Source organism: Artemia franciscana, chromosome 20 (genome assembly GCF_032884065.1).
Source record: "Artemia franciscana chromosome 20, ASM3288406v1, whole genome shotgun sequence".
Classification (NCBI taxonomy): Eukaryota; Metazoa; Arthropoda; class Branchiopoda; order Anostraca; family Artemiidae; genus Artemia; species Artemia franciscana.
In genome coordinates, this window is record NC_088882.1 from 9,415,523 (window position 1) to 9,438,366 (window position 22,844).

The 22,844-nt window shown below is 36.3% G+C and overlaps 1 protein-coding gene across 1 annotated transcript in view; it reads right to left on the bottom strand.

The window, feature by feature from the left end:
* Positions 1-22,844, bottom strand: part of LOC136040415 (ubiquitin carboxyl-terminal hydrolase 43-like) — a 92,435-nt gene that overhangs the window by 26,682 nt on the left and 42,909 nt on the right. The window contains exons 7-8 of the mRNA XM_065724689.1: positions 7,918-8,038; positions 632-940 (exon numbers count right to left, since the gene is read on the bottom strand). Of these exons, the coding sequence (XP_065580761.1) occupies positions 632-940; positions 7,918-8,038 (430 nt within the window). The remainder of the gene's footprint in view (positions 1-631; positions 941-7,917; positions 8,039-22,844) is intronic.

A 22,844-nucleotide genomic window follows, 5' to 3' on the forward strand; every position in this document is an offset into this window, starting at 1 on the left:
AAGTTCCCATTAACTTTAAATCTTTATTTATGACATCCTCCCACCCTAGGCGAGGAGGACCTACTTTCCGTGTAGCCCCAGTTGGTTGGCCAAAAAGGACAATCTTCGGCAATTCTTCATCCGCAGAACGTGGCCTAGCCATCTCAACATTTCTTTCATTATAGCCCTAGAAATTGGGATTGAACAACATTTTTCGTACAACCTACTGTTTGAAATACGGTCAGTCAGCCGGGTACCCAGGACAATCCGTAGGCAATTTCTCTGGAAAACATCTAGTATATTTTCGTCCGTTTTTCGGAGCACCCATGCTTCAGAGCCATATTTGGTCACTGTCATCACTGTTGCTTCCAATATTCTAATCTTGGTTTGCAGACTTACAGTTTGCAAAATAATATATTTTCCTTTATTTCATCTCAATAGCTACACTACGTTTTACCTCATAAGAAATCTTATCACAATGATATCAGTGACATTTCCATACCCAAATATCATTTTCTTTTTTTTAGACCATTAATATATATATAAGTTCATTTGTTGTTGTTGTTTTTTGTTTTGTTTTGTTTTTTTTTTTTTTGGGGGGGGGGGGGTAAGATATCCCCCTTAATTTGCAACAAGGTTATATAATACTCACATCTAAACACTCTTCTAGTGTAACGGGCATTTCTTCAATCCCTTCCGTCAGACGTTTGACACTAGAATGATCTTCAATCCTTTCCTCAGACTCAACAATATAGTCGTCCATTGTATCCTTATCCCACTCCAACTCCAGTTTGATATGAGTTGGACCAGCTATGTTATCCTTTTGGTCCTCCATAATACTCAGGGCTGTATCAACACACTCCATGTAAAGAGGGTGTTGCAAGGAATGATCGAGGTAGCTGACAACCGACAAGTCCAGCACTCCAGTAAGGTCAACCACTTTCATTTGAAAAAGAGGTACCTAACAAAAGAAGAAGAAAATACAAAAACGAAAAAAACATCAGCCCTTTGTGGCCCGAACTTCCACCAAATCCATAGCCAGGATTTTTGTTACCAGGGGGGGATTTTTTCGCGAGGAGGGAGGGGGAGTACAAAAAAAATTTCGGAATATGTTAAAAATATATTTTTATGATTTGGATAAAATTTAACGGGGGGGTTCAAACCCCCCACCCTCCCAGGTACGGCCTTCACTCAGTTTTCGAAGCCCATCCATAACAATACGAGAAGGGGGAAATCCCTGAGAATACCCCACCGCCCGAGAATGACTTGAAATAGCGACCTCGAAATAGACTATTCTTGGAATTCCTAACAAAAGAAGAAGGTACCAAAAGAAGGAGGTACCTAACAAAAGAAGAAGAAAATACAAAAAGGAAAAACAAACATCAGCCCTTCATATTTTCATTAATATAGCAATTTGGTGTTATGCCGAATTAAAGGGTGGAAAGGCGAGAAACCAAAAAAAAATGAAAACCATAAAAATCCAAAATCCAGTAACACCAATCACTTTCAATTGAAAAAGAGGTACTAATAAGTTTCCGACTTCATACTGTATTTAAAATAGCAGTTTCCAAAAGCAGAATTAAAGCTCGGAGGAACAAGGTTTGGAGGGAGGAGGGGGATGGGAAAAACCGGAGGGATTCCGGGGAGAAGGGACCAAAAAGGCAAATAAACTAAAAAATACTAAGAATTTGAGGAAAAAGAGCAGTGCTGAAGAAACAACATATAGTAAGGGAAACTGTGTTAGTGGGAAAACGATATAACGAAATAAAAGAAAAAAGGAAATGGAGAGGATCCAAAGAACAAGAAAAATAGACACATAAAAATTAAAAACAACTACCGTACATTTATGATGATTTCTCTGGTTTTCTAAAAACAAAATATCTATAATGACACTTAATGGGTGTACTCAAAACATTGCTTTGAGTGCAAATATTTAGCAGAAAATAATTTTCTAAAATAATATTTAAAAACAACAATAAATTTAATACAGTAATTATCGTTTAGTACAATAATGACTAATCAAGACAATTCTAAAAATGCTTCTATCTTCCGATCATAAATCTATTGAAACAGCTAATGTATTAAAGATATTCTCCTCTCAGAAAAAGACATCCTTTATCAATGAGATCCTAATTTAGCTGTCAACCCATGCCTAATTGTAATTCACCCTAAACTACGTTCCATGATTTTTCAGAACTGCAAAAAGTACATATTAAACAGTCATGAAAAAAATAGGGGCTCGGGACCTAACCCCCCATTGTAATTCTGAATTTTCCAAAATCATTTGGCACTTCTAAGTAAAATTATTATCATTTTTTACTATGCCCCCCCCCCCCCAAAAAAAAATGGCATTTACCTTCGAACGGCAGAAAAATGTCAAACTCGGTATATAGACAAACATTAGTTTGTATCGCGAATTTTTTTTTTGTCGAATTTCTAGGAAACAACTAGACATTTATACGAGACATATATGGAAAGGACGTGGAGTCTTTGGACCTGTACTAACCGATGAAGTCATAGTTTCTCTGATTTTCCATGTCATTCGCCAAATTTTTGCTTTCTGTCCGGATTTGCCCCCCCCCCCTCCCCCACACAAATATATTGATATATACGTCCCAGGCATCAACCTCTTATAATTACCGCCCTTTTCTCTTCATAGTTTAAGCTATCACAATATAGCCTAAGTGATATTTTTTTTTTTTTAACGAACTTCATCAACATAGATTAGCCTCAACGACAAACATCTTCTATTGATTATTCATTTATCCAATGAGAAGGAAACGACCGCAATCAAAAAAATTAATGAACTACCAACGAGTTTAAAAATCCTATGTCTTTAATGAACTAAACAAAACAGTCATTTATCAAACAGAAAAAGACAATTAAATAGTTCGTAGTAACAAACTGTAAGGAGCGACGCGGCTCAATAGTAACCGAAACTCTAAGAACAAGAGCCTTGATAACAATAGATACATCGAAAAAATCGAATTTTGATGCTGATTGAAATATGTCAAATGGTTTAAGTTTAATACTACATACTACCCACGAAAAATTACGAGCCTGAGAAAATTTGCCCAATTTTTGGAAAAGGGGAGAAACATCCTCAAAACATCGAGTGATCTTATAGAGTCACCATCAGATTCAGTACATTAGAGAACCTAACTGAACAGGTTTCAAGCTCTTATATAGACAAATCTAGAACTTCGCATTTTTTTTTTGCCAGAAGATCGCGGGTGCGATCTTCTGGATTTCAGAAGAAAGATCGCGGGTGCTTGTTTATTTATTTTATTATGTTTTTGTATACTTTTCCCAGAGGTGGTAGTATCGAACCAATAAATCTATGCGATCGAGAGAGGGCTCATTAGATCGGAGATTGATAGCTCTAGTGCCATTTTTAAGCGACCAAAAAGATTGGTGGGTGGTTAGCTCTCCTTGCAAGCCCCTTTTTTTCTAAAGTCGTCCGACCAAAATTTTTTGATAGGCATTTTGTTTAGCATAGCTGAAAGGTTCAATAACTGTGGCTTTGGAGATGATATGAATCCTCCTCCCCGCATACCCTGGGGAAATACCTGTAATTACAACATTTACCCATTGCTAACATATAATATTTTTAAGCGAATATGGAATTGTCCGGAGGGAATTTAACCGTGGGGGGGTATTCTGTGTGGGAAAAACTTTCCAAGGAAAAGTCTCCCGTGAGGCGAGGGAATATTTCACCCAGGGGAAGCCTGATTTACCAAAAATTAACTGAAAAACGATCAGAAATTAAATATACAAAAAACTTTTTCAACTGAAAGCAAGGAGCAACATTAAACCTTAAAAAACATACAGAAATTATTCCATACACGAAGGGGCTGTCCTTCTCCCCAATACCTTACTCTTTACGCTAAAGCTTGACTGTTTGTCCCAATTGCTTAAGAATGACTCTTGAAACACAAAGCTCGTTTAATTAAAATAAGAAGCTTTTTTAATTGCTAAAAAACATCAGGATGGCGAGCAAGGTACTGAGGAGAAGGGAAACCCCTTTACATACGGAATAGTTTCTGTTCGTTTTGAGTTTTAATGCTGCTCCTTACTTTCAGTTAAAAAAAATGTTTTCCACTAAAAAAAGTTTTTATTTCATTTAATTCTGTCATAAAACGTAGCAGATGCCGTTAATACTCCATAGGGTAGAAAGCCGTATCTTACAAAATTAGTACTCTGTAAGTCCCTTTCCGAACACCTCGAACTATCAACAGAGAGTAGACACTAGTATGCAAGAAGCAGTAGAACAGCAGAAAAATGTCATATTTGTAGAGCCAATCCAAGATTTAACCTCAAAAAATTGCAATAGTTTTGATTTTGGTACCATTCGAACCGAAAAAGGAATTTCCACAACACATAAAAAATCGGCAAATATCGGAGGAGGCGAAATCCATCATTTTTCGTCTTTTCTTCTAAAATGGCGAGTTTTTAAAAACAACTTAATTTGCACGTATAGAAAGTCAGTAATAGGTAAATCTGGTACATAGATCACGATTATGCACTTTTTTGTTTTGAATACACTAGTCCAGCCCCCTCCCCCTCCCACCCATTAATCAAGCGTCGATATAGGTTTGAGAGAGACATTACGCAAAGTTGAATTCATTGAGGAAAAAATCAGACTGCTAGTGCAAAAAAGAAGAAACGTCCATATTAATTTACCCTCCACCCTAAATGCGACCATCCATAATTCTTGGAATCCAATAAGTAACTTGTCACAACTAGCTAAATCATTAATTTTAATTTAAACTAAAAATCGCCGGTAATTTGAAATTGCAAAAAAGATTGGAGGTTCATAACATTTATTCAATTAATCACATTTCTTCTTCGGTTTCGATATGAGCATTAGAGCAACTTGTTACTTTGCAAAATTTGCAAGCAATGTCGCATTCGATGCCATTTCGATGAGAGCTGCTCCGGTCGCTGTCAAAGGATCCCTTACAACCATACTTCATGATGGTAAGAATTTTCTTTGGAGTCGTTGGACGATCCGTGAGGATACAACATGCCGTTCTCGAGCGGCTGGGCTCTCACGCCGAATCCAATCTTGTACTTGTAGATAGGTTCAGAAACAGTGAAATTTCGCTGCACCTGAAACAGGAGGTATATCCTGGGGATGGACAAAAGTTGCAGACGTTGCTATTTTCTGCTGAAAGACTCAGCGTTGGTAACTCTCAAGATTGTCAGTAGATTTTCCACTGCGCATAGAAAGTGCAGCCTCTTCCGCTGCTTTAATCTCTACTTTCGAAACATCAATTAAAAAAAAGTTTTTTAATTTAAGAAAACGTTTAGGCATTTTACCTAAACTGTTCGTTGTCTCTCAGCCGTTTAAGCACGTCCTTTAGCCAAGTCCGTGCAGAGGGGCAGTGTTGTCACAGCCAATAATTGTGCGAGCAAAAGGAAGTGGTTTGCAAGTTTTAGTCCCAATCTTCTTAACAATGACTCCGGAGTCCAAAGTTAGACCTGAAGTGGTTAGCTTAGGCTCAATGTGCAGGTAGACCTTGTGGTGCTCAGGAATACAATGATAAAGTAACAAGACCAACAAGTCGGTATCGTCAGCTTTACCTTGGACGGTTCTCGACCTTCGCCTGGTAAATAATCAGAAAGTACATTGACAAAACGGACTTTATTCTTTTTACACGAAAGATATTCCTCTTTTTTAGTGGTCAGTCTCATTTCTGGGCCTCCCGTCCAGTGACACTTTTTCGCTTAAGATGAGTCATATCTTTTGTTGAATCAGCGATGTCGTACTCATCAAAGACAGTAATGACGTCTGTATATTTGGCCCAAACAGAGTTCCAATATCGGTTTCTGATCTCCGAATATGTTTCTTTCTTCGCCCAGGGAATCCTGTGAAGCAACGCACCCCCGTCTAAGACGTAGGTGCAATTCAGACTATGTTTTTTCCCCAATAGATAAAGTTCTGAAAGTGGCTGAATAGCTTTTGCTAGCTCTGGTTTATTTAGCTTGGCTTTCGGAACGTGTCATAATCACGAAAAAGCCACACAGGATATGATCAAAGTTCACATTCAAATGAAGATTCTTCGCCCATACAATGAAGAACCTAAGCGGTGGATTTCTCCCCTGTTCGTTTGCTTCGCTGTCATAAAGACTGCCTGATCTTTCCGTCTGAACGAATACTCCTTCAGAAATTTACCTACCGTTTCGTCAAGAATCTTCTTCCCGACTTTCACTGCTTTGTCGGCGTTCCAGTTATCTGCAGCAGTCATGCTAGTAGCAAGTCTTCGAAGTGATAACCCTCGAAAGGAGACGACTGCTCGGTAAAGTCAATAACTATTCGTGTTTCTTTGCAGTCCCTCTCCTGCCCTGAAATACTAGACTCTTTGCGTGTGTGATACGAAATATTTATCAGTTCTAGTATCAGAAGATTAACGTGAGCACAGGCTGGACGTCAATTACCCACTGAAGTCTCTGTACTTCCGTCATTTCTCTACCTGGAGTCAATCCGGGTGTCATTTTCAGACTTCTCATCAGTACTTGTTCTATGATCAAATATGTAGATAAAAACGGCCAAAAATTTGTCCGATCTTCTCACAACGTGCAAAACCTTTTTTGAAAGACTGGAAAAGTGCTGGGCTTGTAAGTTCAGGTCTGTTCATCAGCTGCAGGTATGACTTCATCGACTTCGTTTAGTTGTCGTGACTAGCTGTTTCGAGGATAGGGAGCATGTCGAAAATTATTTGCAAATGAAGTTTCCAAACACCAATGTTCAAGGTGCCAGAAAAAAATTGACCTACCTAAAAAAGCTATTGTAGCTTAACTTTGGAAAGGATTAATCAACCAAACTAGGAATTCTTATTTGAGAGAGAAAGGCTAGAAGGCATTCTTACTAATTTTTGTAGAATTTTTCACCAATGGTGTCTCAGTAATTGACTGTGTACGGTTAAACCTGTGTCCGATTAAACCTATGTCCGGTTGAACCCCAACCTCGACTATGTAAAACAGGGCTTCGTGTGTATTAGAATCTGATCGCTTTAAGGTATTAAGAACAGCAATCTCTACAGATGCTTTTGACAACTTCGCAAGATATTCTTGTCCCACAGTACGTATAATCATAAAGTTGCGGTTATCTCCCATATTTCTCAATTTTTCTAGTAAAGATGCAGTATTCATTGACAAAAAAGTGTATCCTTACTTTTGATGGCTAATAGTAACACACCCATCACGTCCTTTTACTATTTAGCTAGGTTTGGATTTCAGCTTGACAAAACCAACTTTGGATCTTGAATGTAACTAAAAAGTTAACTAGAAGCCAAAATTGATCAGTAAGCGTACTGATTAAAAGTTCTTTCAAGCTCAAATGTCGGCAAAATGGGTCAGCTTTTCTTGCTATTGTATAATTTCTCACCGAGAGTGTTGAAGAACATTTGCGAACAGATGCGGGACAATTTTAAAATGTGTGCAAAACCATCTATTTGATTGGGTTGGCGTGTGGGGGGGCAAAATATTCAATATATTAGGACACAACTTTATCCTTGCATTTCGGCATGGGAAGTGTAAATTTTCTCTGCCTGGATCCGGCTTCGTGTAATATCCAACGTGCATTAAAGCAAGCTTTATCTTGCACCTGTTTTTTTTTGGGGGGAGGCAAACGACTAAGGGAGAGTCACAAAACAAAACTGAGTCCATATTCGTGATCTACGGACCAGATTTTCTTATCACTAACTTTTTAGAAGTGCAAATTAATTTTTTTCCAAGTCGTTATTTTAGAAGAAAAGACAAAAAACGTCAATTTCGCTTCAACCAATTTTGACCGATTTTGTATATGTTGCAGGGAATTTTTTTCCGGTTCGAGTCATGCCAAAATCAAAACTATTGCACATTGTTTGAGGCAACCCCTAAAATTAATTTAGATTGACTGTACTATATACGTTGTTATTGAAATTCCTCACATACCTTTTGTCTTGTCACAAGTGTTCTGTGGGTTATCATGGAAGACATTTCTTTGAGGAAAAGCTTCTGTAAATCTTCATATGAAGTCTCCCTGCTTAATTGGAGAACAAACGGCCCACCAAATCTGCAAGAAGGAGATTAATTTATAAATAAATAAATATACTAAAAATAAATGTATAATTAGCAAAACACAAGTCCAAAGTCAAAACACATATTACAGTCTATAGTTTTCATCATTAAACTAGACGTGTCCTACACAAAAACAGGTGAAAATAACTCTATACTGCACCGATATTTTGGGGTGTGTCTTCTCACACTGTTGGTCTACATAAACTTAGGGGACGTACAATGGTTCTCAACGTTTCCTACATAAACTGCCTTGTTACGTGTCTTGTAGCTTGTTTGTACCGAGCTTCACCTAATTTTCGTCTGCCGACATTTAACCAGCTACACGTATCTACCCACTTTTCCCTACACAAGCGTCTATTGATGTCAGGTAATGACCATCTTCAGGTATTATATTGAAACTCATGATTCCGCCTAAGTTATTTTTCCTGCGTTTCGCTTCTTCTCAGTTTTTTTTTATCTCTTTTATTTATTTATTTTTAAAGCCGTTTGGTTTGAAAAAAAATTATTGAACTTAGCTATAAATCAACATATAAAAGGGTTTAATTTTTCTAACTGTAATTATATTAATTTTCTTAAAAAAAAAAAAAAACACACACACAAAAGTCAGTTGACTTCCTGAGCACCCGTTGGTAGCTTGTTACTTTGCTATTTATAATCTTAATTACAACTTTTCCTTATTTTATCAAAAATATACGAAAATAGTTTGATTATTTTGAAGTTACTTAAATCAAAAGAAATGTTTATGTAATGTAGTTTATGCAAATACTGCTTTCCCACTACATCAGATTTCCAGCATAAGATTTTTTTCTTATTTATACGTACAGATTTGCATTCTCATGGCTTCAGTATTATTTCCAGAATATTTGAAGTTTTTAGCTTAAACATATTAGCTGCAAGTCAACAGAAGAGCACTAAAGTATATATATATATATATATATATATATATATATATATATATATATATATATATATATATATATATATATATATATATATATATATATATATATATATATATATATATATATATATATATATATATATTTGGCACATGGCACACGGCAGACTTCTATATATGGACTATCACTGTTGCTTGTCTTCTAAACGCAGACAACTTGAGCCTTTTCTTGTTGTCATGACGTCCATTTGGACCTTAAATTAGAAGTAGTGCCTTTGCAAAATTACTTCTTTTTTTATTGGACCTTCACCTTTTGTTTCGGCTTGTCTTTTGTCATTATGAGACATATCGCCGAACCTTTGTTTCTTTTAGTTTTTCAGGTGATGGGACAGAACCTTCTTCTTTTGCCTCGACTTGTCTTTTGTCATTATGAAAGACATATCGCCGAACCTTTGTTTCTTTTAATTGTTAAGGTGGTGGGACAAAAACTTATTTTTCTTCCGACGATTTATCTAGTCTAGGTTTTTGATTTTCAAATATATGATAGGCATTAATGACCTTATCATGTCAAAATCCAAAACCTAATAACCATCGCTATCATTTTCAATTTGTTTGGTTCATTTTATCTCGAGCCGTCCTGGCCGAGTGGGTTGGTGCGCTGGATTCGGGATCCCTTGTCTGAGAGGACGCGGGTTCGAATCCCAGTGTACCCAATTCTTCAGTTTGGGACGGGGGTCAATGGCGTGACTCTGTAAGCTTAGCCAGAGTCGACCCAGCTCTAAATGGGTACCTGGAGAAATCTGGGGAAGGTAAACAGGAAGGGTGTGCGAAAGCACAGGATGGCTGGCCCCCAACCCCCCATTGCACTTCCTGGCTAAAGGGCCAAGAAACGGAGATCAGCACCGCCGGTACGGACTGTAAAGTCTAATGCCGTATCCTTTTTTTATCTCGGCTTGTATTTCGTCATTATGAAATACATTCGCCGAACCTTTGTTTTTTAACAAAAGCATGGTAGGCATTGATGACCTTATCCATGTCATATCCCAAACCCAATCACCATCGCTTTCAATTTCGACACGTTTTGATTCTCGCTGTCCAGTTGATTTTCATTGACTCGCTCACATGCTTCGTGTCGCACGTCTTCTAACTGCGTGTCTTTGCTTTTCATTTTCATTTTTGACACACCGCCACTTTTCTTCTAGTCGCGTGTGTGTCTGCTCTTTATTTACATTTTTGACTCGCTCATTTGCTCGGTGTCCCATGACTTCTAATTGCGTGTGTCTTTGCTGTTCATTTTCATTTTTGACACGTTCTAATTGTCGTTTTCAGATATCTTGTAATCACCCGTATCTTTGCTCTTGATTTTCATTTTTGACATTTTCATTTGATTACTTCAGACAATTTAGCAATGGCCTTTGCTTTAGCTGCCCGTATTTGTGTTGTCGCAATTGATGGTCCGGGTTGTAGATTTTCATATCTTATCAAGTTTGATATTTCAGGTGTTGGTTCCAAAGAATAATCATTTACTGCAACTGCAGATTTTCGCTTTTTTTGCCTTCCAACAGACAAAACAAAGTAAGAAAAATGGTATGGTTTTTGACGGAAGGTTACAAGTTTAAATGACTAGTTATACATGAAATCTAAACCAGCCTGGTAATGGCGCATATAGAAATGATCAAATTGTTGACAAGAAGTTCAACTGTTTTCTCAAAAAATTTTATTCTTTTGACAGCATGTTTTTCCCTCAAGATACCTTTAAAATGCACAAAAGTAAAGATATTCACTACCATAAGCAACGAATAAAACGTTGGTACTTCTACAATTTAAAGGACATTTCAAAGTCCAAAAACTACATCCGCATACTAATTGAGGAAGGGGGGCAAAGGACGAAAAGGACGTAGAGTCCTCAAGCTGTGTTTACAAACCACGGGCTTCGTGAACACGTCATGACCGTAATATACTCTTTATACAGCCTTAAATTGCATCTATTCTACATATCCGCAAAACGCACAAGAGCAGTCGTCCATGGACAAATACGATTAATTCTAACCAATCTAATAAATCTAGTCCTAATTAAAACTAAATACAATTCAAAATCAATCTAATCTAATCAACCAATTAATAATCAATCAGGGTTTCAAGTCAATCTTTGACTGAAATGCAATAGAACTGGTCAGATACTTTAAACGGAGCACAAACCCGGATCTTTAAGAACCTTTTTAAAAGAATTCAGGAACAATAGTCCCATACAGGGAAATATGAGTAATCTCTTTCGAGTAACCATGGTGAACGAAACCAAGCAAGAATGGGCTAAAACACTCCAGCTTCAATTAAGATTCTCTAGATATCTCTCGAATCCAATATCAATTTTTCGAACGAATTCGAACCCTAACTTTCAAATCAACTACAACTGTAACAATCAAAGTAATCGAATCACTGCAACTTCACTCTCAGAGGATGGCTTAACTTTCAAATCAACTACAACTGTAACAATCAAAGTAATCGAATCACTGCAACTTCACTCTCAGAGGATGGCTTAACTTTCAAATCAACTACAACTGTAACAATCAAAGTAATCGAATCACTGCAACTTCACTCTCAGAGGATGGCTTAACTTTCAAATCAACTACAACTGTAACAATCAAAGTAATCGAATCACTGCAACTCCACTCTCAGAGGATGGCTTAACTTTCTGTCAACATCGGAGATGAATCACAAACTGTGGAATGGTGAACTAACGAATTTGAACCCTAACTTTCAAATCAACTACAACTGTAACAATCAAAGTAATCGAATCACTGCAACTCCACTCTCAGAGGATGGCTTAACTTTCTGTCAACATCGGAGATGAATCACAAACTGTGGAATGGTGAACTGGCCTATTATATTTGCAGTAATACATTGTGCAATAGAGGAGCTATATTGTCTCGGATGAAATTAAACTACCCCCGGTGCTCTTAATTCCTTTAGCGCAGAAACAAGGCTAAATCGCAAAACCTCAGTTGTTCTGCATTCTCTACCTTAATGTATTAGTCCAGTTTGTTGTTGATTTCGTCTTTGCTTCTTAATTTTCCTATATTTTTATTTGTGTTTAAATCTGGCTTATCTTCGACTCTTGGCCATGGACAACTTTTAGTGGTAATTTGCCAAGAAATTCGTCAGAGCTTTGCTTAATTTCTTTATATTTAAGCTCTTCATAAAATCCAAATGAGCTTCAAATTGCTATTTTTATAGGAGCGAAACAAATTTCAAAATAAAAAGGATCAATGTCCCAAAATGACTAAAAAATACGCCAGTAGACAAAAGCTTTTTTTAAACTAATTTTACAAGTGTTTTCAGCTGGAAGTAAAGAGCAGCATTAAAACCTAAAACGAACAGAAATTATTACGTATGTAAGGGGGTTCGTCTGCTCCACAATATCTCGCTCTTTACGCTATGTATTTTTAGTAATTTCAACTATTTATTCTACGGCCTTTGTGATTCAGGAGACAAAATTTAAGCTTTAGTGTAAAGAGCGAGGTATGGACGAGGGGGCGAACCCCCTCATATACTTAATAAAAATATACAAATATAGAAGTTTGTTACGTAAATTAATTCGTAAGTTACGTATATTTATTACTAATAAAAATGTTCGTAAAAAAAAAATAAGTTCTAGTTGCCTTTTTTAGTCACCAAAAATTGGAGAGCAACTAGGCCTCCTACCGCAACCCCCTTTTTTATCAAAATAGTCCGATCAAAACTATGAGAAAGCCATTTAGCCAAAAAAATAATAATATGCAAATTTCGTTTTAATTATTCATATGCGGTGAGCCAAAATCAAAACATGCATTAATTCAAAACAGTCAGAAATTAAATAAAAAAACAAGTTTTTTTAACTGCAAGTAAGGAGTGACATTAAAACTGAAAACGAACAGAAATTATTCCGTATATGAAAGGGGTTGTCCCCTCTTCAACGCCTCGCTCTTTGCGCTAAAGTTTTAAAAAAAAAAAATTTAAGTAGGGTTGTGAGAAAGAGTCAAACTTTAGCGTAAAGAGCGAGGCATTGAGGAGGGGACAACCTCTTTCATATACAGAATATTTCCTGTTCGTTTTCAGTTTTAATGTCGCTACTCACTTGCAGTTAAAAAAAAAAATGTGTTTTTTATTTAATTAATGACAAAAAACGAACTGTCTTTGAGCAGAACAGCTATTTCGCAAGGTTTTACTTTTACAACAAAAAGAATTGTAAGATCGCCAAAGATCAGTGCCCTATAAAGGGGGTAGAGGTGGAGATATGTAATTCAAATACCTTCCCAGGATGTGACTGAGGATCATGATCATTCCTGAGTTTCATTCACCTTATTCAGATAATTCCAAAATATACACAAGCCCCTCATCTAGAATTTTATTCAAAATAATCCCAGGCATTTCTTATATTAGACGACAGATTGGAAGAAAACAGTAACAATTAGCCCTTTTTAATTACTACCTTTTTAAGTTTTTTTTTCTTACTGTAAATACAATAATCTCATTCTGGTTTTTTTCTACATTATTTCTTCAAATTTGCGCAAACTTTATTCTACATCCATTTTTATAGCAAGGGATTATGTAATTTATTTGTTCATTCTTGTTAAGAAATATTTGATAAGAATTAATTATTCCAGAGCGTGCAATAAATTTAAAGGTTTGACTAGTTTTCAGGTGAAGAAATAAACACTCAAGAATGCTCAAACATAGCAGATATTGCGAGAAAAATTAATTTGAAAGCTGGTTTGTGTGAAGTTCATTGTTAAAAATATAAAAGCAATGCCATAAGTGCAAAGGTCAGATTCTTTAAGGGGAGGAGGGGGAGGGGGTGGATCAAAGATTTTTTCTATGGGTGTGGAAATAAACCACACTTTAGGTGAAGAAATAAACACTCAAGAATGCTCAAACAAAGCAGATATTACGAGAAAAAAAAATTAATTTGAAAGCTGGTTTGTGTGAAGTTCATTGTTAAAAATATAAAAGCAATGCCATAAGTACAAAGGTCAGAGTCTTTAAGGGGAGGAGGGGGAGGGGTGGATCAAAGATTTTTTCTATGGGTGTGGAAATCTGAAGTTGAATTTTTTCAGACCTCGCAAAATCTTCTGGGTGCCATTGGGACTAATCTTAAAGGATCGAAATTCTACACATACAACAGTGACGTGTGTCCCATAGTAGGTCAAATGGATCGCTGGGAGTGTCCAGGCAAATTGTCCCTTTTTTGAAAATTGGCGACGGATGTTATAAAGATTTGAACCACCCACAACCGACAATGACCGTCAATACTAAATTATATCAAGATTGGAGCCACTCACAAAGAATTGTCTACGTGCGTGAGTCCCCATAATAAAAACGGAGGGAAAACCACCCCAGACTCCTCTGCCTTTGTTCTGGAGTGGATTGAAATAGAAGATGGTAGCCCTTTCGGACCCATAGGAAAACTCTTTTTTGAATCTTCAAATTGTTCTATTGATTATTCTAGGACAATCATTAACAAATACACTCCGCAGCACATCTTAGGCAATTTTAGGTTTTACTCTAGCTTCGATTTGAAATTCGTGCCTACCTGCTTACCCGCTAGAACGAGGGTAACTACTGGAAAGCAGACACATGACTCAAAGAAAGTAAAACGAAAGTAAAACGAAAGTAAAAGTAAAAGTAAAAAGAAAGTAAAGCTTGGCAGAACATTTTTATATTTTTTCATTGAATATAATACACTCTTTCGGAAACTTCTCTGTTTATATTCTTCATCACACTTCAAGGACTAAGACCTCAACCGGCAGACTTTATTCTTTAAGAAAATAGACTTTACCTTACAAATCTCCTTTAGTAGGGTTAAGTCTATTTTGGAAACCAAAATATTATGAACACTAATTAGCCTGGTAGCAGTGTTCCTAGTTTTCGGAATATTTGACATATATATTGCACTAAGGCTTCCAGGAAACTTTAAATTAGGTCTCTAAGCTTTTGTTTATGTAGGAACCAAAAAATATTGTTTCAACTTTGAATCTTTTGTAGGCTTTACTAATACCCGCTGAATGAAACGTACACAATGATTAGATAAAATTCCCAGTTAGTGTTATACCGGAAAAAGTAGCGTGAGTAAATGACGGTAAGTTATGATGTTAAAATAAAACAAAAAACTTAAACGAGACGGACAAAATCGTAAATGGTGGCTTTGCAAGAGGAGGGCTTTTCCAAGTCTGCGTAATCTTTGAACATCTCTAATTTGAACGACAATGACGTTGTGTACGAGGGCATCCTAACAGCTGAGAGGCCTCCTGAAGATTTGTTAATAAACTTTGTAAAATTTCGGAATTTTTTTCATGCTTTCCTGGCAATATTTTTTCAAACTTAAAGCCTTCTTAGAAAAACTTTGGAGATCCCACCTATCACCCGTCGAAAAACACATCAGTCTCTTGTGTACAGATGTGTAAATTAATATAGTACACCTTTGCATCAGAACACCTTATTCTCACGCCAAATAGCTCAAGGATTTTTTTGCATTAGCAGATTGCAAGGGAAGTCATTTCAAAATTCAAATTATTATTTATTTCAATAATATATTTTAAATTCAATTTTTTTGTTTATTGGGTTATTTTGAATTTATTGGGAGTTTAGTTTTTTGTTACCATATGGAGAGTTGAAGAGCCATCTTTTTATTCCAGTATTTGGAGAGAGTGGTATTTATTTATTATTGAGTATATAAGCCCACACACGAGTTATTTTTACCGTGGGTCATTAATTCGATAGTGTTGTGAAAATATTGTTTATTGACTAATAAAGAATTTCAACTTGAACCACAAAACCTAGTAAGTAATGTTGCCATTACTATACTTTTCCTTTCGTTAAAAGTTCCTTTTGACCTTTTTATTCCTTATGCAAATATTGCCTTACGCTAGCCTTATGGCTTTCGTTTCAACAAGAAAAGGATACAGGGAAGCAATTAAGGGCAAGGAGGGGCTATGCTCGTTCCCTGGTTAAGGAAACAAGACAAAGATGCCCCTAACTCGAGCCAATATTCGAGAAAAATGCCCCTTAGCCAATACTCGAAACATGAATAAGTTCGAGCTAATAAGATGGAGAACAAACTGCTTCAGCAATTCTTTTATTCCGCTTTATGCAAGTATCATTGACCATGTGTCATTCTGGATCCCTTGTCTTAGAGGACGCGGGTTCGAATCCCAGTGTCCCAATTGTTCAGTTTGGGACGGGGGTCAGTGGCGTGACTCTGTAAGCTTAGCCCGAGTCGACCCCGCTCTAAATGGGTACCTGGAGAAATATGGGGAAGATAAACAGGAAGGGTGTGCGAAAGCACAGGATGGTTGCCCCCCCCCCCCATTGCACTTCCTGGCTGAAGGGCAAAGAAACGGAGATCAGCACCGCCGGTACGGACTGTAAGGTCTAATGCCGTATCCTTTACCTTTTTACCTTTACCATTAACCTTGCTTAGTTTTTTCTTCTTTTTTTCGTGTGTTGTAAACTATAGCGTAATTTGGTTGAGACTTTTGCCAATATTATGAAAGCTGCTTTAAATAATTGGATCATGAATCTAGAAAGATTTGTATCATACGGACATGCGATGCTTCGATGGTGGACAAGTGGATTGATCCCTACCTGGAGATACGCGGTCCAGGGTTCGATCGGGATATTGCAAGTTCGATATAAGGACCTTTTCAATCGAAAAGTATCATTAGTCAATGAATAAAATGAAAGCATGTGATGATTTCATTACACAGAATCCACGATACCTTCCCAACGCATTGGTAAATGAGGTCCCTAATTCTTAAACCTTAAGTTAAATATCTTTGACATGATTCTTTTTATTCTCGAAACATGGAAGTGATTACTGAATTTTAATATAAAATGGATGACATCAGTGAAACATGACAGGAATGACAAATTCTAGTATTTGCTGCACTTTTGAAAGATGACTGTAATTTAAAAGTTGCCTGTTTTGGCTATTTTCTACTTTTTTACGCATGACAACTAAAAATACACACAACGGAGTTTAACGATACTCTTATAGAAACATTTACATTAAGAGGATTCTTGGTCTGGCTACGGATTTTTGGACGATGCTTTGATACATATTCCAAAAAAGGTTACGCCAGGTGACTCCTGTTGGATCAAGTTTGCATCGAAGTCTTCTCTTGACAATTACCAGGGAAGTTATCAGGCAGTCAGATATCCCCTTTCAGAATTTTTGAGTATTCTGAAAAAACATCATCGATGTTACGGCTAAATGTTCCGTCAAATATTATCAAACATTTGTGGTAATTTTCAAAAATCGTTTGCTAGGCTGCTCTTAGATCAAGGATAAGCAGGTTCATGTAGATCACGAAAATCGATGATCGAACATACATCACCCTTCCGATCCTCCTTTTGAATACAGCTTTTGGCAATTGTGTCAGAAATTTGAAAACGTCAGACCAGATCTTTATGCATAGCAGCAATATTCAAGGCAGAACAATATCTTACCACTCAAGGTACCTCACAGTCAAAATAAGCCATTCTTGTTACTTTTTGGTCTTTTTTTACAAGTCACAATTCAATTAGTAACGACAGCACGCAACTTGTTATAGTCTTAATCTGTGCATTGCCACATGCAGTTTCGAGCGCATCGCCATCTATTTTGAATGCCAATAGCATATCATTAAATTACAGTAAGTGATACTCTGCATTTCCTGGTGTAAAATTTACAGTAAGTGATACTCTGCATTTCCTGGTGTACATTTTTCCTGGTGTAAAATTGTAGAAAATTAATTTAACTGAGATTGAACAAAAGCCTTACGGGTATAGTTTTTTGGAGAAGATGGTGCACTTACAAATTGACTACCAGTCGAAGCCTTGGTAAACATCCTACGCGAGATTGCACAAAGTTAATTCTGATGTTTCGCCCGTAGCAGAACTCGTAATAACAATTTCTTGTGATTCTTAAGGCGATTCGATACCGTTTAATCATTTTGCAAGCCTTAGTGTCGGTTGACCGCTTCAAAGACAAAGGACTAATTAGCAAATCCTCTCGGGGGACTAGCTACCATCAAGAGCCATTGAGAATCTGTAGTTTGACTATGAAATTTGATAGAAAGACAATAAAACTATACGCCCCTTGTGTCGGCAAGGTTTTCAATCAAAGCGGTTAGCACCAAAGGGAACTCTCAAAATTGCCAAATTGCTCATATAATTACTCAATATTGATCGCTGATATTTTGAAAATGCAAAGATAGGACATTGGAACAGCAGGTGCCATAATCCTCAAATTATCATCATTAACCAAGCTACTTTTTGCATACATCCAAGAGACAACAAATACTAAAAAATTTCATCAAGCACCGTGTACACCGTGTATTTTTTGGATACATCCAAGAGACGACAAATACTAAAAAATTAATTCAAGCACTATTTTTTATCAATCTCAGTTACCCAGTTAAAATTTACCGACACAACTGGCAGAAACTAGCGAAACCAGGCGTTCACAAAATGGCATATTTAGTCAAAATTCAACTAAGGAATGTGTAAAGTAAGTAAGTATGACCGCACTAGACCCTCAAGGTCCAAACCGGCGGTGCTGATCTGCGTTTCGTGGTCCTTTATCCAGGAAGTGCAATAGGAGTTGGGGGCCAGCCATCTTGTGCTTTCGTACACACTTCCTGTTTACCTTTTCCAGATTTTTCCACGTACCATATTAGAGCTGGGTCGACTCAGGCTGAGCTTACAGAGCATGGTTAACGGAAACTAGTCAAAGCCGATGTTCACTCAATGACATAATTACCCTGATTCTAATTGCAAAAATTTTAGCAATTGACAAAGATTGAGATGAATTTACCTAGATCCAGGAAACTGGGGTTCAAAAGAAGATATTTTTAGCCCAAACCCAACAGGGCCAATCTGACCAATTATAGCAATTGTCACCGGTTAAGCTGAGTCGCTCCAATTTACTACACTTAATCGGGAAAACTTTAATCAATTTAATTTGCCAAGTTTAACTTTACTTACCAGCTTAATCTTACCAAGTTTAATCTTACCAGCTTACAAGTTTACTTACCAAGTTTAATCTTACCAGCAGCACGGTTAAAGAAAACTAGCCAAACCCGACTTTCACACAATGACATAATTAGCCCGATTCTAACTGGGCTAATTTAAACAATTGACAAAGATTGAGATGAAATATCTTGATCCAGGAAAAAACATGGTGCTCAAAAAATGGTCAATTTAACCCAAACCCAACAGGGTTAATCTGGCCAATTTTAACAAGTTGTCACGGGTTAAGCTGAGTCACTCCAATTTATTGTACTTAAATCAGGAAAACTTTAATCAATTTAATTTGCCAAGTTTAACTTTACTAGCACGGTTAACCGAAAGTAGCCAACCCCAACGTTCACACAATGGCACAATTAGCCCGATTCTAACTGGGCAATTTCAACAATTGAAAAGGATTGAGATGAAACATCTTGATCTAGGAAAAAAAACTGGTGTTAAAAAAAAATCCAATTTAGCCCAAACCCAACAGGGTTAATCTGGCCAATTTTAACAATTGTCACAGGTTAAGCTAAGTCGCTCCAATTTATTACACTTATTCGGGAAAAAATTTATCAATTTAATTTATCAGGTTTAATTTTACTGACACAATTAGCGGAAACCAACCCAACCCTGTGTTCATGAAATGGGCAAGTGTATGACACCTTGACTGAATTTTGATATGAACAACTTGAAATCAGAGAAACATGATCAGACTATCGAAATTTTAGTTCTTGCCACACTTTAGGAGGACGCCAACAAATTGAAATGCATCACTTCAGAGATAGCACACAAAATAACAATATAAAAAGACTCGCGTCAATTGTTGCACGGTGAATTCTAAATCAAAACAATATAAGCATAACCTTTGGCTATTTTAGTAATTTAGAAACTTCGACCTGATGTATAATACCAGAAATAATCAGCGAAAAATTATATATAAGTAATTATAAAGTGATATATTCAAAATAATACAATTGGTCAGTAATATATTCTATAAGCAATTATTTAAGTAATTTCAAAAGAAATAATAAAGCTAATCGGAGTTTTACTCTTTTTAAACAAACAGCTTAGAAATCGTATTTTAATATATCTATATTAATATATAGTATAATAGTTTAATATTAATTTAAAGTTTAAAAATATATAGTATAATATTAGTATAATAGTTAATATTAATATAATAGTTTAATATATCCATGTACATAAATATTATTAATAGGCACTGCGTTGGACTGACAAAAAACCACTAAGAATGTATGCAGGGGGAGGAGAGGCACGGCCCTCTTTTAGATCCTAAATTTTCTTTTCTTCTTTTCTTTCTAGGCATTTCTAGTTCGAATCACAATTAAAAACAAAAATATTGAGATGCAGATCAGACTTCTTATAAGACAGTGAAACAAAAGGAAAAAAAAAACGGTACAATAATGATCATAGAAGTACGAATATTTCGGTTTCGGAAGCCGTATTCAACAGGACCAAAAAAATAGGTTAAAAAACATACTAAAAGAAATATGAAAAAAAAACTACAAAAAAAAAGTGATTACACATAACAATATAAAAAGCCACAAGGCAGGATGTCTGCTACAGATCAGTGTGCCCCCTCTCCCTAAAATTATATTATTTAATAAAAAATAACAGCTTTTCTACTTTCTCATCAGTGTTTCAAACTCGCCGCATTACGATGTTTTAATTTTTTTTTTTCAGCCTGTCCTATTTTTTTCAGTGGATTGAATATAAGACAAGGCTGTCACTTTTTATTAAAACTAATGCAGCTGTTTAGTGTTCCAGTTAATACTATTTACAGTTATGATTGTATCATTTGTGATTATCACTTTTTACTATCCACAAAGAGGTTGGGAGGGGATTTGTCCCTTCTGAGACTTTATCCAAAGATTACTATTTCAACGTCAAAAATACCAAAATTATAGATACGTTTTTCTTACATATGACATCATCTCCCTTTTCCCCTGGGATTTCCACAGTTAGAAATTCTTTTCCTCTCGATTGATTCATGTCCAGAAAAAAGACAACCACAACAAATCCTGACAACGCCCTGCAGTCTGATTAATATAATTAAACCTTGTTAGACCTTGACAGCTATCCGAGAAAACTAGTCATTTTTTGGAACAATAAAACAAGCAGCACGTGGTTGAGGGGGCACCCACTTTCTACTATCTGGTGTGTATCTCAGAGTGCCCTGTATGCCGCATATTTCTGCCATGCTTTGTACAGTTTCAGCACCACCTGACGCACGCAATTTCTGAAAGTGGGCATCCCCTCATACGTGGTATGGAATCAGCTTAACGACATAAACAATTACAGAAGCCACAATAAAGACAATCCAAAGTTGGAGCAATATGTTCCGGCCTTTCATAATGGAAGCTTAGAGACATAATTTGCTTATGATTTTTTTTTCTGGAGGCCTCACTTTAATGTGTATGTCGAATTTTTCCAAAAATTAGAAACGCTGTTACCACGGGATTTCATATTTATACAAATTCAAGTCTGGGCTTTGAAAATAGACTTTATTCCATTAAGAAAGAGTTACAAGGTAAAATCAAACACTTTTAAAAACAAAAAATTGACATTTGGGTACAAATTAGCTAGTTGTTTATTATTAATTTTAGCTATTAACTGTATTATTATATTTTTTACATAGCCATCTACAAATTTATATGACCTCTACAAGCATAGCGACAAAAATCATCCAGTTTTTTTTAGGGAGGAAGGGGTCATATTTTCCACAAAAAAAAAAAAACTGATTTTTCCGTGAAGCATGTCCATTGTTAGAAGTGAATATCCAGATTTCAAAAATATTTCTTTTTTTAAGATTACTTGTTTTTTCTTAACAAGTATTAATAAACATACCCAAAAAATGACCCTTCCAAGACAAAAAAGGAATTCAAGTGATTAACCTTTAATAGCACGTTAAAGGAATAAATGTCTTTCAAAGAAGACAATGAGAAAAGGAGGCCCAGACTTCGTGGCGGACAGAGGGCCAGTACCCCTTCAAGACCTTCTCTGAGGGTTGAACCAACATAAAAAGTTTAACAGCTTTTTAAGTTATCTGATTTGTTGTAAGGGTTTAAATATAGTGCGCTCTATGTATGTCAATACCAAGAAGATGCCTCAAACCAGACACTGTACTTTCTATATTTGACCCATGAAATAAGCATAATTAAGCTACAAGAGCAAAATCAAGCTACATCCAAATGTAATATTTTTTTTTTTTAAATTTACTTCAATTTAGTTCTCTTCAACATTTGTATGAAACATATTATTTCAATTTGCATGTATACTATAATTCTACTTATATTCTTTTCTATGTATTTATGTGGGCTGCTCTTTACCCATTATAAGTCCCCCAAGTTTATCTTCAAGGATGAAACTAGCAATGGAGTTAACAAACGTCGTCTTCTGGGAATTCATTTCTGCTCAACCTCTCTTAGGACACACAACCTCGATCGGGTAAAGAGCCTGTTATGATCCAGCTCAATTTTGTCTCTCATCCAGCTAATAATGAGTCACGCATTAAGCCTATTGCCAAATATGGATGCCCACCTTTTGCAAGGGCTCCTAAAATCTACTGGAGGATCGAAAACAAGATATCAAGAGTGAGTTGTAGGACGAATTGAATAACTTTACAATGACACAGTGAGAGATTTAACGTGGCGCCAATGGCTGCTTTTTAAAGTACAACCATTACCCTCCACCCATGACCATGGGGAGCAGTGTCCCCTAGAGAAGCAATTGATATCTGTAGAAAGAATTCGTGGATAAAAAAATATAAGTACTTCTTTCGAATGTTTATGGTTAGCTTTAGAGAACCTCTGCTTATAGAGCGTGTTTGGTAAACTTCGCACAACAAAGGGCGTAG